The sequence below is a fragment of the Tupaia chinensis genome, unplaced genomic scaffold, assembly GCF_000334495.1.
Source record: "Tupaia chinensis unplaced genomic scaffold, TupChi_1.0 Scaffold144982_1, whole genome shotgun sequence".
NCBI lineage: Eukaryota > Metazoa > Chordata > Mammalia > Scandentia > Tupaiidae > Tupaia > Tupaia belangeri.
The window spans coordinates 1,556,497-1,572,604 of record NW_006204841.1 but is presented as its reverse complement, the minus strand read 5'-3'; the positions used below and the strand labels follow the sequence as shown (position 1 = coordinate 1,572,604).

General features: G+C 47.6%; 1 protein-coding gene across 1 annotated transcript in view; it reads left to right on the top strand.

Moving 5' to 3' along the window:
- Positions 1–15,883, top strand: part of NOA1 (nitric oxide associated 1) — a gene marked incomplete in the record, with an annotated part of 16,814 nt that extends 931 nt beyond the window's left edge. Inside the window, 7 exon segments of the mRNA XM_014583881.2 lie at positions 4–787; positions 2,898–3,062; positions 5,081–5,289; positions 10,103–10,234; positions 12,173–12,289; positions 15,011–15,131; positions 15,430–15,883. Coding sequence (XP_014439367.1) covers positions 4–787; positions 2,898–3,062; positions 5,081–5,289; positions 10,103–10,234; positions 12,173–12,289; positions 15,011–15,131; positions 15,430–15,644 — 1,743 coding nt within the window.
- Positions 15,884–16,108: the final 225 nt, after the last annotated feature.

Sequence of the window (16,108 nt, the reverse complement as noted above, 5' to 3'; positions counted from 1 at the left end):
AGGCGCCGGGCGCTCTCGGTCTTGGGGCACCCGGACCCGACGGTGCCGCCCAGCGGCCTGAACTGCTCGGGCTGCGGGGCCGAGCTGCACTGCCAGGACTCCGGCGTGCCGGGCTACCTGCCCAGCGAGAAGTTCCTCCGCGCCTCGCAGGACGGCGAGCTGGCGCGGACCGTGTGCCTGCGCTGCTGGCTGCTGGTGCACCACCGGCGCGCGCTGCGCCTGCAGGTGAGCCGCGAGCAGTACCTGCAGCTGGTGAGCGCCGCGCTGCGGCGACCCGGGCGGGCGCTGGTGCTCTACATGGTGGACCTGCTGGACTTGCCTGACGCCCTGCTGCCCGACCTCCCGGCGCTGGTGGGCCCCAAGCAGCTCATCGTGCTGGGCAACAAAGTGGACCTGCTGCCCCAGGACGCTCCCGGCTACCGCCAGCGTCTCCGGGAGCGACTGTGGAACGACTGTGCCCGCGCCGGGCTTCTCCTGGCCCCTGGCCACCAAGGGCCACAGCTCTCCAGTGGGGAGGGACCAGGCGACACTGAGGGGAACTCGAATTCGTCGGTCAAGTCCCGCACGGTGGTCAGGGACGTGCGGTTGATCAGCGCGAAGACAGGCTATGGGATTGAAGAATTGATCTCCTCGCTTCAGCGCTCCTGGCGCTACCGCGGCGACGTCTACCTGGTGGGAGCCACCAACGCTGGCAAGTCCACTCTCTTCAACACGCTCCTGGAGTCCGATTACTGCACCGCCAAGGGCGCCGAGGCCATCGATAGGGCCACCATTTCCCCTTGGCCAGGTGAGTGTCTTGAGCTCTCCTCCTTGGTTTCTTAACGCTTTCCCTTGACAGATTCTGCCCATGCGGGGCAAGCAGGTGGCGTGTGGGCCACGGTTCGAGTCCTAGTCCTGGTGGCTTGCTTTCTCTCTTTCTCACTGTCTTTGATCAAATTAAAGAAATAATAATAAGTGGAATTTAATAAGTAAAATAATTCTTTTTAAAAATTCTGTCCATACTTTGGTCACACCTCCCCTGTCAACTTAGTGCTTCCAAATTTTCTGATAGAACTACTGGTGGAGCAATCCCACGTTCCAGTCGCTACCACTGGGGATACTCCGGGGAGCAGAGCAAAGTCCCTATTCTTTGAGATCTCCCGGGTGCCTTACTGCTTCTCTGTACGTTTTCCTGGAAAGTCACGCTTCAACCCTCCATCTTACTCGTCCCGTCTTGGGTTTATTCATGAGACTGGTATATACAGACACCTATTACATTAGAATAATTCACGCAATATGATATGTGGCTTCGTTGAGAAGAACTATCAACTTGTGACTTTACCAAACTTCTGTATTTGGAAAATGGGTCCTTGTAGGACCCTGTTTGCATTTAAGTTAACAAAACTAGTGCCCCAGGTGTTCTGATTGTTCCCTTGCAGCCAGAGTTTAGTTTCGTTTGGTAAACTGTTCTCTGTCTTGCACTTTGGTTGAATTATACACCAACTGATTTTAGAGTGGGAAGAAATGAGTTCTGTAGATTTTAGATTCAAATCTTACTGTAGCTTAAGAACCAATCTCTGAGCCCGTTTCCTCATTTCTAATGGGGAATGCATGTACAGAGTTGCCGCAGAAGTTCAATGAGATAGATCAGTATCAATCATGGAAGATGTTCTTTTTGAGACCAGGGGTGGGGGGGGTGGGGGGGAGGCCGCTCCATGGTGTAGTGGTAAAGCACCCATCCTGCCTGGTAACCAAGTTCTGATCCCCTGCCTGGTAGGCTTGAAACACTGAGGCATGTGCCCAAGTGCCCAGATCCTGCAGGAGAGGGTGGCAGGTCCTGTAGACAGTGCTCCTTTCTCCAGTATGTGTGCACACTCTTATCATGAATAAGCAAAATTTGTTTTTGTTTTGAGAGATTTTTTGCTATAGGACACTTCCACTCACCAGAGAGCTGGAAAGTGAGACATCACCCCCCGCAAGGATGGCACTGAGGCATGTGCCCAAGTGCCCAGATCCTGCAGGAGAGGGTGGCAGGTCCTGTAGACAGTGCTCCTTTCTCCAGTATGTGTGCACACTCTTATCATGAATAAGCAAAATTTGTTTTTGTTTTGAGAGATTTTTTGCTATAGGACACTTCCACTCACCAGAGAGCTGGAAAGTGAGACATCACCCCCCGCAAGGATGGCACACCGCAGTCCCTTCTCCTCCGCTCTCCTCTGGAGATTTTGGACACACACACCGGGTTTTGGGAGTGCCTGATAGGAGTTTTAAGTCACCCGGTCTGGGACTTGAACCACACTTGACTGTGTGGGAGTCCAGCCACAAAACCGTTATGTCATCCACTGGTCACAAGAAAAAGTTTTTTCTTTTTATTTTTTAAGAATTATTTTATTTAACTTTATTTGTTTTTAATTTTGACCAGAAAGAAATGGAAAGAGAGAGAGAGAGAAGGAAAGTGAGAAAGCAAGCCGCCAGGTCTGGGATTTGAACTATGGTAGGCCATGTGGGAATCCAGCGCCCTTAATCACCATGGCATCTGCCATCCCGTTCGTTTTGTTGTTGTTGTTGTTGTTGTTTTTAAGAGAGATTTTTGCTATAGAGCATGTGTGCTAGCCAGAGAAACAGAGTCAGAAAACAAGAGTCAGAAATTCCCCAGGGGGAATGGCCACACTGCAGTCCTTTCTCCTCCATTCTCCTCTCAAGATTTTGAGCATTCACGCACAGGCGCCCAGCACGAGTTTTAAGCCGCTGGGTCTGAGACTCGAACTGTGGTTGACTACATGAGAGTCCAGCAACGTAACCACTACACTATCTGCTGGCCCCAGAAAGTTTTTTTAGTGCTCACTTTTCTACCCTTTTCCCTCATGTCCTCCCTTCAATCTGTTTTCTAAACACATATGTATTCTTTGGTATTTCAGGTACTACGTTAAACCTTCTGAAGTTTCCTATTTGTAACCCAACTCCTTACAGAATGTTTGAAAGGCAAAAAAGACTTAAAAAAGATGCAACTACAGCCGAAGAAGACCTTAGTGAACAGGAACAAAATCAGCTTCGTTTCATGAAAAAGCACGGTTACGTAGTAGGTAAGCATCCTCCACAGAACCCCTTGCGGATTCCAGTCCAGAATTTTCGGCTGAGCAGCCCGAAGTACAGCTGTCGGGCTAGCCAGATTTGCGGGGAGACACCGCCTTCCTCATCCTGGAAGATAAGACCCTTGAGAGGCAAGACTACTGCTCAAAGCCAGACCAGTACTGGTAGTAGTGGACGCCATCCAGTCCCCATCTCATTCTCATCTCCTTTCAGCCTTCCTCTACTAAAATGTTTGATTTGGGGCCAGGTGGTGGCATGGTGGTTAAGGCAGCTGGTTCCCACATGGTTGACTATGCAGTTCGAGTCCCGGACCTGGCAGCACATGCTCTCCAAAACCCTAAGAAGAGAATGAAGGAGAGCGGGCTGCGACATAGCCATCTCCCGGGGGTGGGGGGCTGATTTCTCACTTTCTCTCTCTCTCTCTGTCTCTGAGTCTGCCTCTTTCCAACAAATACATGGCAAAGTTTTTAAAAAATGATTGAGGGACCAGCAATTGGCGTAATGGCTATGTCGCTGGACTCCCATGTAGTGGACCACAGTTTGAGTCCAGACCCGGAGGCTTAATCACACCAGGCGCGTGTGCGTGCATGCCCGGGATCCCAAGAGGAGAATGGAGGAGAAGGGATTGTGGTGTGGCCATCCCCCTTGGGAGGTGATTTCTCGCTTTCTCTCTCTCTCTGGAGAGCTCACATGCTCTATAGCAAAAAACTCCAAAAAAAGGAATTGATTCCCAGGCTCCCCCCCAACACCCACTACACTATCTGCTGGCCCCAGAAAGTTTTTTTAGTGCTCACTTTTCTACCCTTTTCCCTCATGTCCTCCCTTCAATCTGTTTTCTAAACACATATGTATTCTTTGGTATTTCAGGTACTACGTTAAACCTTCTGAAGTTTCCTATTTGTAACCCAACTCCTTACAGAATGTTTGAAAGGCAAAAAAGACTTAAAAAAGATGCAACTACAGCCGAAGAAGACCTTAGTGAACAGGAACAAAATCAGCTTCGTTTCATGAAAAAGCACGGTTACGTAGTAGGTAAGCATCCTCCACAGAACCCCTTGCGGATTCCAGTCCAGAATTTTCGGCTGAGCAGCCCGAAGTACAGCTGTCGGGCTAGCCAGATTTGCGGGGAGACACCGCCTTCCTCATCCTGGAAGATAAGACCCTTGAGAGGCAAGACTACTGCTCAAAGCCAGACCAGTACTGGTAGTAGTGGACGCCATCCAGTCCCCATCTCATTCTCATCTCCTTTCAGCCTTCCTCTACTAAAATGTTTGATTTGGGGCCAGGTGGTGGCATGGTGGTTAAGGCAGCTGGTTCCCACATGGTTGACTATGCAGTTCGAGTCCCGGACCTGGCAGCACATGCTCTCCAAAACCCTAAGAAGAGAATGAAGGAGAGCGGGCTGCGACATAGCCATCTCCCGGGGGTGGGGGGCTGATTTCTCACTTTCTCTCTCTCTCTCTGTCTCTGAGTCTGCCTCTTTCCAACAAATACATGGCAAAGTTTTTAAAAAATGATTGAGGGACCAGCAATTGGCGTAATGGCTATGTCGCTGGACTCCCATGTAGTGGACCACAGTTTGAGTCCAGACCCGGAGGCTTAATCACACCAGGCGCGTGTGCGTGCATGCCCGGGATCCCAAGAGGAGAATGGAGGAGAAGGGATTGTGGTGTGGCCATCCCCCTTGGGAGGTGATTTCTCGCTTTCTCTCTCTCTCTGGAGAGCTCACATGCTCTATAGCAAAAAACTCCAAAAAAAGGAATTGATTCCCAGGCTCCCCCCCAACACACACACACACACACACACATGCACACACAGTGTTCTTAGCCAGCTACACGCCCGTCGTCGCAGGAATCTGACAGGCACTGTCTTTGCGGGAAAGCTGAAGTATCTCCATGATCTCATTCCCATGCACTGTGGTTATAGTAACTCGTTTGAGGCAAACGTCATGATTATCTAGAGACCAAAGTGGTAAAGGAGTGACTAATGACCTCAATGTGCTTTGTTCTAGGAAGGGTTGGAAGAACTTTCTGGTATACAGAAGAACAGAAGGACGAAAGTGCCTTTGTGTTTGATGCCGATTCACTAGCTTTTGACATGGAAAATGAGCCTGTTACAGATGTCCCCAAGCCCACCACCAAACGAGTAGAACTGACTCCACACGATGTGAAAGATGCCCACTGGTTTTATGACACCCCTGGAATTACAAAAGAAAACTGTGTACGTATTTCCTTTCTTTTTCAAAACATTTACTTTAGGGGCCAGCAAGTGGTATAGTGGTTAAGGCAATGGACTCCTTCATGGCCGACCACAGTTCAAGTCCCAGACCTGGTGGCTTGCTTTCTCACTTTCCCTCTACCTCTCTCTGTGTGACTCTGGGAAAAAAAAAATAATAATAATAATAACAAAACATTTACTTTGCAGTTCCTGCAGGTGGCGTGGTGGTTAAGGTGCTAGACTTCCACGTGGCTGACTGAGGTCTAAGTCCCAGATCCTATGGCTTACTTTCTCACTTTCTCTCTCTGTCTTGCTCTGAACAAACTGAAAAATAATAATAATGATAAATTAAATTAAAATATTCTTGTTTTAAAAAGTTTACTTTGCGGGACCAGCAGTTGGCGTAATGGCTATGTCGCTGGACTCCCATGTTGTCGACCACAGTTCGAGTCCTGGACCCGGTGTCTTAAACTCACACTGGGCACGTGTGCGTGCGTGCCCAAGATCCCAAGAGAATGGAGGAGAAGGGATTGCAGCGTGGCCATCCCCCCTGGGGGGGTGAATTCTCGCTTTCTGTCTCCCTATTTCTCTCTTTCTGGCGAGCACACACACCCTAAAGCAAACACCTCTCCAAAAGAAAAAAAGAATTATTTATTTAACTTAATTTTTTTATTTATTTTAAGTTGACTAGAGAGGAACAGAGTGAGAGAAAGAGAGAGAAAGTGAGAAAGGAAGCCACCAGGTCCAGGACTCGAACCGCAGTCACCTATGTGGGAGTCCAGCACCCTTAACCACCACACTGCCTGATGACCCCTTTATTTTCTTTTTCTTTAAGAATTATTTTATTGAACATTTTTCCATAAACTTTTTGTTCTTGCTGGAGGGGTTGTGCACTCACGAGGGGCCACGGTCATGCCACAGTTCCTTCTCCACTTCTCCGTCCTGTCGGGATTGGAGACATAGACACACGTGCGCATCTGGTGTGTTTTTCAAGCCACTGGGGCTGCGGTCACCGTGTGGGACCTAACTCCCTTGACAAGTAGGGCATGCGCCTGGCCCTTCGTGAACATTTGAAGGCCTCTTATATACTTTGTTTGTTTGCTATAGGGCATATGTGCTCACCAAAGAGAAATCACACACCCACACCTCCCATGGTGGATGGCCATGCCACAGTCCCCTCTCTTCCATTCTCCTCTCAGGATTTTAGGCACACATGTATGCACACCTGGAGTGGTTTTCAAACCACCAGGTCCAGGACTTGGACCATGTAGTCAGCTATGTGGGATCCAACCGCCTTAACTTCCATATGACCTTCTGGCCCTGAGACGGCTTAGATACTTTCATTTGAGATTCAGTTCTGACTCGTTCATAGAAGTAGCTCAGGGATGAACCTGTGTGTCATCCAATTCTCTGTTCCATTTGGAGGGCATCACTGCTAAAGCCTGCTTCTGCTACCATCATGGTTGTTAGCATGGTTAGATGGACATGGATAGGCTCCTCGGTTTCAAGTTTAAAAGCCACAAACACCACCTCAGTCCACCTCCCTATTTACCATATGCTTGCATTCTCTCTGGAACACATCCATCAAGAGGCCACCCAGGGGCCAGCTCGGCGGCACAGCAGCTAAACCTCGGCATAGGGGGCTGGATCCCAGGTGCTACCATGGTTTCACTCCCAGCTCGGGGTCGCCTGAAAACATGCTGGGCCCATGTGTGTGCGTGCCCCAAGTCCCAATAGGGTGGACGAAAAAGATTAGAATGTGACTGCCCTCCATCAGTGGGTGCTTTCTCTCTTTCCTTTCTTATGTCATGGTAACCCACATGCCCTCTGGCAATCACAGCAAAAAAGAAAGTTAAACAGGTCATCGGCTGGGACTGAAGTTAGGAGCCACTCACCATTAGCTGCAGCCAGGTCACAGCACCTTCTGGGGGACCCCCTTGGTCTCGGACCTGCTTTGTACTCAGCAGTACCGTGTCCCACTGTTGTTCCCCTCGTTCCTCCAAGCTTTTCTTTCTTCTTCTTTTTTTTTTAAAGGATTTTGCCGTAGCACGTATGCTCCCCAGAGAGAGCCAGAGAGAGGGACAGGGAGAAAGCACTCCCAGGGGGTGGCCGTGACACAATCTCTTCTCCTCTGTTCGCCTCCTGAGATTTGGGGCATGCATGCACACGTGCCCAGTGTGATTTTCAACCTGCCAGGTCTGAGGCTTGAACAGCAGACAGTCATGTGGGGAATCCAGCACTTTAACCACCACTCCACCTGCCAGCCCATTTGTTTGTTGTTGATGTTGTTATTTGTTTTTTTGTTTTTTTAAGAGAATTATTTATTTAATTTTATTCATTTTTGTTAATTTGACCCAAGAGAGGGGAAATAAGAAAGCAAGCCACCAGGTCCGGGACTCACACTGTGGTCAGCCATACACCATGTCACCTGCTGGCCCCACCCCTGTATTTGGTTTCAAGAATGACGTTGAGCATGGTATTTCTTGTACAAGTGCTTTCATAAGAGCACAATTTTAGAATGGAATTAACTCCACTTCTCTTGCTTGTGTCTGTCCTTTTAGTCCAGTTGAATTATGTCATGGTAACTGGTTTTGTCTTGGTAAATTCAACCTGTGTCTTACTTTGTTACTTTGTTAGATACTTACTAAATCTCACAACTCTTTTATCATTTAAAGTTTTGCTCTTCAGAAGTCATTGAATGACTCAAATGTGCAGCCTGGAGACAGCCGCATCACAGATCATGGATGTTTTTCTTTTTTTTTTTTTTTTTTTTTTTGTTTCACTTCTTAGAGGAAGGAAAAGTGAAAAATCACCTCCCAAAGGGGTGGCCTGGCACAATCCCTTCTTCTCCTGGGATTTTGGGCACACACACCCTTCTAGGTATCACTTATAATTTTTGTCTCCATGTTATTCTTCCGAAGAACCAAGTTTACAAGCTTTGTATCTTTTTTTTTTTTTTTTTTTTTTTTTTGGAGAGATTTTTGCTATAGGGTGCATGCATTCACCAGAAAGACAGAGAGAGAGAGAGAAAGTGAGAATTCACCCCCCAGGGGGGATGACCACACCGCAATCCCTTCTCCTCCATTCTCCTCTCAGGATCTTGGGCACGCACGCACACGCGCTCGATGCGAGTTTAAACCGCCATTCCAGGACTTGAACTGCATTCGACTACATGGGAGTCCAGCGACATAGCCATTAGGCCATCTGCTGGTCCCTTTGTATCTTTTTTAACCTTCTTTATTATGTTTCTTTTGTCTTCAAATTTGGATTGCTTGGGAACCAGCAGTTAGCATAATGGCTATGTCACTGGACTCCCACATAGTCGACCACAGTTCATGTCCCGGACCCGGTGGCTTAGAACTCACGCCGGGCACGTGTGCGTATGTGCCCCCAAGATCAAAAAAAAAAAAATTGGGGGATTGCTTGTATCTTACCAGACTCTTGTACTATCTTTCCTTCTATAATTTCTCTAGTCTTTTTAGGGACTCTTCATCTTTTCTATTTTTTAAGTTTGTTTTAGAGTTATTTTATTTAACTAACTAACTTTCTCTCTTTCTTCCTTTCTTTCTTTCTCTCTTTCTTTCTTTCCTTATTTATTTTAATTTGCCCAGAGAGAGACAGATTGAGAGAGAAAGTGAGAAAGCAAGCTGCCCAGTCCAGGACTCAAACTGTCGTCAACCATGTGGGAGTGTCCAGCACCTTAGCCACCATGCCACCTGCTGGTCCCAGGGACTCTTAGAAGCAACTTTCTCTCATTTGGGAGAAATAAGGAAATGAAAGGCCAGAATTTAGGAGCCAGTCCGTGATGTAACCGCCAGATGTGAGGCTCTGAAGCAATCGCACATGCAGAGGGGTCCGCTTGAGTCTGAAGACCCCGAGTGCATGGACACGTGGGTGCCCATGATCCCCAGCTGGCCGAGGGTGAGGACAGATCGCAGCACCAAGACTCTGTAGGGGGTGCTGTCTCTTTCTCTCTTTTTCTCACTCATGGAAAAAATAAATAAGGAGGAAGAAAAATAGGCCAGAATCTGAGAAGGGATTCTTCAGGATTCTCATCTGCTCCTAGAATGGAGGTAGCCACTCCGCATACTTACCACAGGACAGGTGGGCATGTTCTCTTGTTAGCTGAATACCCTCCCCAGAAGCCTTCACAGGGAAGAACTTCTATTCTCTGCTGGGGCATAAACCGGCTGTTTTCCAACTCACAGCAGCTTTGAATTAAGGGGATGCTGCTGACTTGGAAATTCTCATCACCTAGTGTTTTTTTGTTGTTACTGGTGGTTACATCGTGAAATGACTAGAACAACTAGTCAGTCACGATTCATTTAGACAGAAAGAACCGTATGGAAATTTCTTTAATCTTGGGGCTGGCAGGTGGCATGGTGGTTAAGATGCTGGATTCCCACATGGCAGATCATGGGTCAAGTCCCAGACCTGGCAGCTTACTTCTCTCTCTCTCTCTCTTTCTTTCTGTGTGTGTGTGTGTTTCTGTCTCCCTCTGGTCAAATTCAAGAAGAATAGTAAAATTAAATGAATAATACTCAAATTTTTTACTCTTATAAAGGTTATAATTTATATATCTGTAATAAAAGTAGTTCTCAAAGCCAGTGGGTGGCATGTGGGTTGGGGTGCTAAACTACCACATGGCCAACCACAGTTCGAGTCCTGAACCTGGCAGCTTGCTTTCTCTGTCTCCCATGAGTGCATATGCTCTATAGCAAATTTTAAAAACTAACAACAATAATAAATAAAATGAAATCATTCATTTTCTTAAAAAGTAATTCTCTAAAATAAACATCTACCCTTTGCTTCACAGATCTTAAGTCTCCTAACAGAAAAAGAAGTGAATATTGTTTTGCCAACGCATTCCATTGTTCCAAGAACTTTCGTGCTTAAGCCAGGGATGGTCCTATTTTTGGGGGCTATAGGCCGCATAGATTTCCTCCAGGTAAGAAAAGTCTGCAACATTCACAACTGACTGAGCGTTAAGATTTACTTTAAGGAGACAGGTAGATGACGAGAATGGCAAAAATGTTGGGAACTGAGTTATGACTGTGGGGGGGTTTGATAGACTTTTTTTTAATGTTTGAAAATTCTCATAATAAAAACTTAGGAAAAGGGGGGGATGACATTAGGTCCTTAGAAACTCTATCTTTAGGACCAGCGGATTGTGTGAAATTTATGTTGCTGGACTACCACACAGCTGACCGTGGTTCAGGTCCCGGACCCGGGAGCTTAAAACTCAGGCCTGTCGCATGTGTATGTGTGCCCAAGATCCCAGGAGGAGAGGAGGAGAAGGGACTGTGGTGTGGCCTTCCCACCTGGGGGGGCGATTTCTCGCTTTCTGTCCCTCTGCCCTCTCTATCGCTCTTGAAAGTGCACATGCTCTATAGCAAATATCTCTCCAAATATAAAAAAGAAAAGGAAAGGAAAACTCCATCTTCAATGAGATGTTGAGTGCCCCACCCATGGAATTGAAGACAAGATACTATCCTTATCCTGCACTGTCGCTTCACATGGAACTCACGAGGTCACACCTTTACACTTAGGGTTAATATGCACTAAATTAATTCCGCATGTTATATGCCATGATCCACGGAGTTCTTCTTTTTTCTTTTGTTTTCTTTTTGCACTGTTTATAGAATTGCTCCTCCTCATTTTGCTCGAGTGAGGGAGTAAAAGGGAAGTGACGTGTCCAGTGTGTGCATTGGATGTACCCAATAATGCTGAATGCAACTCAAGAGCCCCTGCTGTAGTTTATTTCTTAGATTTTTATGTTTGTCATGGTTTAGCCTTGGAACCAGCAGATGGCGGAGTGGTTACGTTGCTGGACTCCCACATAGTCGATCGCGACTGAAGCCCCGAACCTAGTGGCTTAAAACTCATGCCACGCGTGTGTGCGCACATGCCCAAAATCCCAACAGGAGAATGGAGGGGACTATAGCATGGCCATCCCCCCTGGGGGGTGATTTCTTGCTTTTTATCTCTCCCTATAGCAAAAATCTCTCTTAAAAAAATAAAAAGAAGGAAGAAAGAAAGTAAGACAGACAGGAAAGAAACAAACAAAGGTAGAAAAAGAAAATTTAGGCTTATACAGTTAGACCCTTATTTATTTAATTAAAGTTCAGAGAATGTTACTATTTTAAGTCTAACTTTACATAAGGACCATTAAAGTCAATGGTACTCCCTTTTTGTTTCTAATAGTTGATGTATTATTATTTTTTGGTTTTGGGATTTTTTTTTTTTTACAGGTTTTGCCATAGACACATGCATTTTCCAGGGAGAGAGAGAGCCAAAGACAGAGGCAGAGAGAAAGCGAGAAACCCTCCCAGGCCATGGTATAGTCCCTACTCCTCTAGTCTCCTGAGATCTTGGGCATGCACACACAGACGCTTAGTACCGGATCCAGGATTTGAACCACGGTCGGCCATGCAGGAGTCCAGCAGCATAACCACTACGCCATCAGTTGGCCCCACTGTATTGTTATTGTTTTAATAGCATTAACAAGCCTATAGTCAGAGTTTTATGTGAATTGTTAAAATGTACTGCTTCCATATCATGCCCTAGTTTTCAGTGGCCCAGCCACAGTAGTGCACATTGGTTAACGCTGCTTTTTAGCAGGCTGAGGCCACAAGGGAAGCCCGAGTTCACTCCCGTGCCCACCCGAAAAGCCATCCACTGTGGCGCAAGCCTATAGTCCCAGCCCTGCAGGAGGCCGAGGCGGCAGGATCACCACGTAGCGAGGGCCCGTCTTGAGTGTGTGGGGGAGACCCTGTCCCTTAATTACAGCTGCCGTCCCACCAGTTCCGGTTCGCAGCCATGGATTACACCTTATCTTGAGTGTGTGGTAGAGTTCATCGTGTCAGTAACTTCTTCCTTTCCTCAGGGGGATCAGTCGGCCTGGTTTACGGTCGTGGCTTCCAACGCGCTCCCCGTGCACGTTACCTCCTTGGACAGGGCGGATGCTGTGTATCAGAAGCACGCGGGACACACATTACTCCAGGTACGACCTCATAGCGCCACGCCCGCACGGCTACGGCTAACACACGCTGACGGCCCGAGGCTCTCTGAAGAACGCCTCCGTTGGGGGGCCAGCAGTGTTTAAGGTGCTAGACCCCTATATGGCCGACCACCGTTCAAGACCCGGGCCCAGCAGCTTAAAAATCACGCCGGGCACGTGTGCATGTGTGCCTAAAATCCCGAGAGGAGAATAGGGGAGAAGGGATTGCAGCATGGCCATCCCTGGGGAGTGATTTCTCGCCTTCCGTCTCTCTGTCTCTTCTGCGAGCACATGCACTCTATAGCAAAGATCTCTCTCTCTAAAACAAACAGACAAGAGTAGTAAAAAGTAACTGAGATCTTCAAAAGAAAATTTTAATATCCCAGACACTAAAATTTGCAGGCGGGGTAAGCGCACAAACGCAACCAGCAGTATGGGCTCTGTCCAGTTTCCTGCAGTAAAAGTTCTCCTACTTGTATTCGTTCACTTTTTAGATGAAAAAGTAGCACACACATTAAAAGACAACTTGAGGCTTACAGGAAAGACAACCTCTTTTTCTTTTTACTTTATTTATTTATTTATTTATTTATTTATTTTATTTATTCATTCATTTATTTTAATTTGACCAGAGAGAGAGAGAGTGAGAAAGCGAGCTACCAGCTCTGGTACTCGAACTGTGGTCGGCCATGTGGGAGTGTCCAGCACCTTAACCACTATGCCACCTGCTGGTCCCCTGTTTTGTTTTGTTTTTTTTCTAGAGAGAGATTCTTGCTATAGGGCACATGTGCTTGCCAATGAGATAGAAACAGACAGAAAGTGAGAAATCACCCCTATAGGGGTGGCCATGCCACAATCCCTTCTCCTCTATTCTTCTCTCGGGATTTTTTGGGCATGCACAGGTGTCCAGCATGAGTTTCAAGCTGTTGGGTCTGCGAGTCAAACCATGGTTGGCCATGTGGGAGTCCAAAGCCTTAACCACACCACCTACAACTCCATTGTTATTCTTTGCGTATTCTGATTTCTCTCCTTTTCTAATCCTGTGGCAGTTCCACATCACTGAGGAAGTCCAGACTGCTGACAGCCTCATCACTAACACACACACACAACCACACTCTGGACGATGAAAGTCCTTTTTCCAGTTATTTTGGTTTTTGGTTTTGGGGTTTTTTTAAGAATTTTTAAAAATTATTTATTGAACTTTATTTATTTATTTAAATTTGATCAGATAGGGACAGAGTGAGAAAGAAAGTGAGAAAGCAAGCCGCCAGGTCCAAGACTCGAACCATGGTTGGCCATATGGGAGTCCAGCACCCTTAACCACCACACCACCTCCCAGCCCCTCCAGGTTTTGTTTGTACAATATTTTTCTTTTTCTTTTTTTCTGGAGAGGTTTTTGCTATAGGGCGCATGCACTCGCCATACAGACAGAGAGAGACAGAGAGACAGAAAGCAGGAAATCACCCCCCAGGGGGGATGGCCATGCCGCAATCCCTTCTCCTCCATTCTCCTCTCGGGATCTTGGGCACACACGCACACGCTCCTGGCGTGAGTTTAAGCCACCAGGTCCGGGACTCAAACCGCGGTTGACTATGTGGGAGTCCAGCGACATAGCCATTTCGCTAACTGCTGGTTCCTGTACAATATTTTTCTACTGAGTAACTTCACACCATTTCCCAAAATACTACTCATATGTATGCTGCTTTTTTTTTTTTTTAAGTTAATTTATTTCTTCCCTGAGCAAGACCCACAAGTCCTTCCAGTAGTTCTCCAGTTCTCCAAGCCATATTCCACCCTTAGCGTTGGCCAGGCCGGATTGCGGACACTGGCACACACACACACACACACACACACACACCCCTCCCCCCGTGTACTCAGAGGTCTCACACATGTGCCTTCCCCGCGGGTCTGTCACAGACTGCTGCATCCCCTGCACCGCCACCCAGCCCTGGGGAGCAGCTCCGCTCACGTTTCCCCGACTGAAACGCTCACCCCTCCTTCCTGCACGGCCATGGTGTTTTATGGAGGCCTCCTCACGTTCCTCACCTCGTATTTGTGTACATCTTATTTATTCCTCGTGATCTCCCTGGGGGCAGGGACCATACTGTAATATCTGTCTTCGTGTCTCTAGTGCCAAACACAAGAGAGATTAATAAATAGATCAATATTTTGCTGTTACTTTTTTTTAAAGAATTATTTTATTTAACTTTTATCTATCTATTTCTTTAAATTTGACCACATAGAGGCAAAATGAGTGAGAGAAAGAGGGTGAGAGAGCAAACCACCAGGTCCGGGACTCCAACCATAGTCGACCACGTGGGAGCCCAGTGCCCTTTAACCACCATGCCACCTGCCGGCCCCTGTAGTTACTTTTTAAAATTATTTTACTATAGACTGTCTACACTCACTGGCCAGGGGCAAAGAGAGGAAAGTGGGAAATCACCCCCTGGGGGGATGGCCACACCACAGTCCCTTCTCTGCTCTCCTCTTAGAATTTTGAGCACACATGCACATGCACCCGGCATGATATTCAAGCTGCAGAATCCAGGACTTGAACCACACAGTCAGCTGTGTGAGATCCAGCCACCTTAGCCTCCACACCACCTGCTGGCCCTCGGTGACTTCTGGTTCATGAAGACATCTGCCTCCATCAGCGGTTTACTTGGTGTTGGAGTTGCGGAGGTTGAATCTGCACTTCCACACATCTGCATCTCATCTCTCTGGAAGGTTCCAACGGGTGGAGAAGAGCGAATGGCAGGATTTCCCCCTCTGGTTGCTGAAGACATTAAACTAAAGGAAGGCCTTGGGGACTCCGAAGCCGTGGCCGACATCAAGTTCTCCTCTGCAGGTACTGTAAACTGCACCAGCGCACTTTAAAAAGCAAACGAAGCAGCCCCGCTGACAACAGTGTGTTTACAGAGATGTGCTGGGTGACATGAGCCGATTATGGTGAGACTTAGGTACTCTGTTCCCAGCCTTCCTGGAGATAAGTTGGTACTTTCCCCAGGTGCATTGTATCGTGCTTTTAAAAAGGTAAACTGAGTGAAGGAGGGCAGGAGCTTCGTGTGGTGTTCATTTTGGGTGGGGTGTGGTGTCTCCACAACGAAGGCTAACAGCATTATGTGCTCTGTCACACGCCTGCGTAGGTTGGGTTGCGGTAACACCTCGTTTCAAGGACAGACTGCGGCTCCGAGGCTACACACCTCAGGGAACAGTGCTGACGGTCCGGCCCCCGCTCTTGCCACACATCGTTAACGTCAAAGGAGAGCGCATCAGGGGAAGCGTGGCCTATAAACCCAAGAAGCCTCCTTCCCTCGTGTACAACCTGCGGAAGAAGAAACAGGCAAACGTGGCTACGTGACTGGATGTTACCTGTATCGGACATAACGATACACACTGAAACTGTATTAAATATAGTAAAGTTCCCCACTCGCCCTTTTTAAAGACATTAACAATTGGTCTCCTTAAACTGTTCAGGGGCTCCATAGCAGAGTCCCAGAGCCAGATCCCACATGGCCAGTCACAGTTCAAATCCTGGCCTGACTGTTTCTTTTCTTCTCTCTTTTTTGGAGAGGCTTTTGCTAGCTATAGGGCACGTGTGCACACCAGAAAGACATAGAGAGACAGAAAGCAAGAAATCACCCCCCAGGGGGGATGGCCATGCCGCAATCCCTTTTCCATTTTCTTCTCAGGATCTTGGGCACACATGCACATACACGCAGCATAAGTTTAAGCCACCAGGTCCAGGACTCGAACCCCAGTCGACTACATGGGAGTCCAGCGACATAGCCATTACACCAACTGCTGGTCCCCAAAAACCTCTTA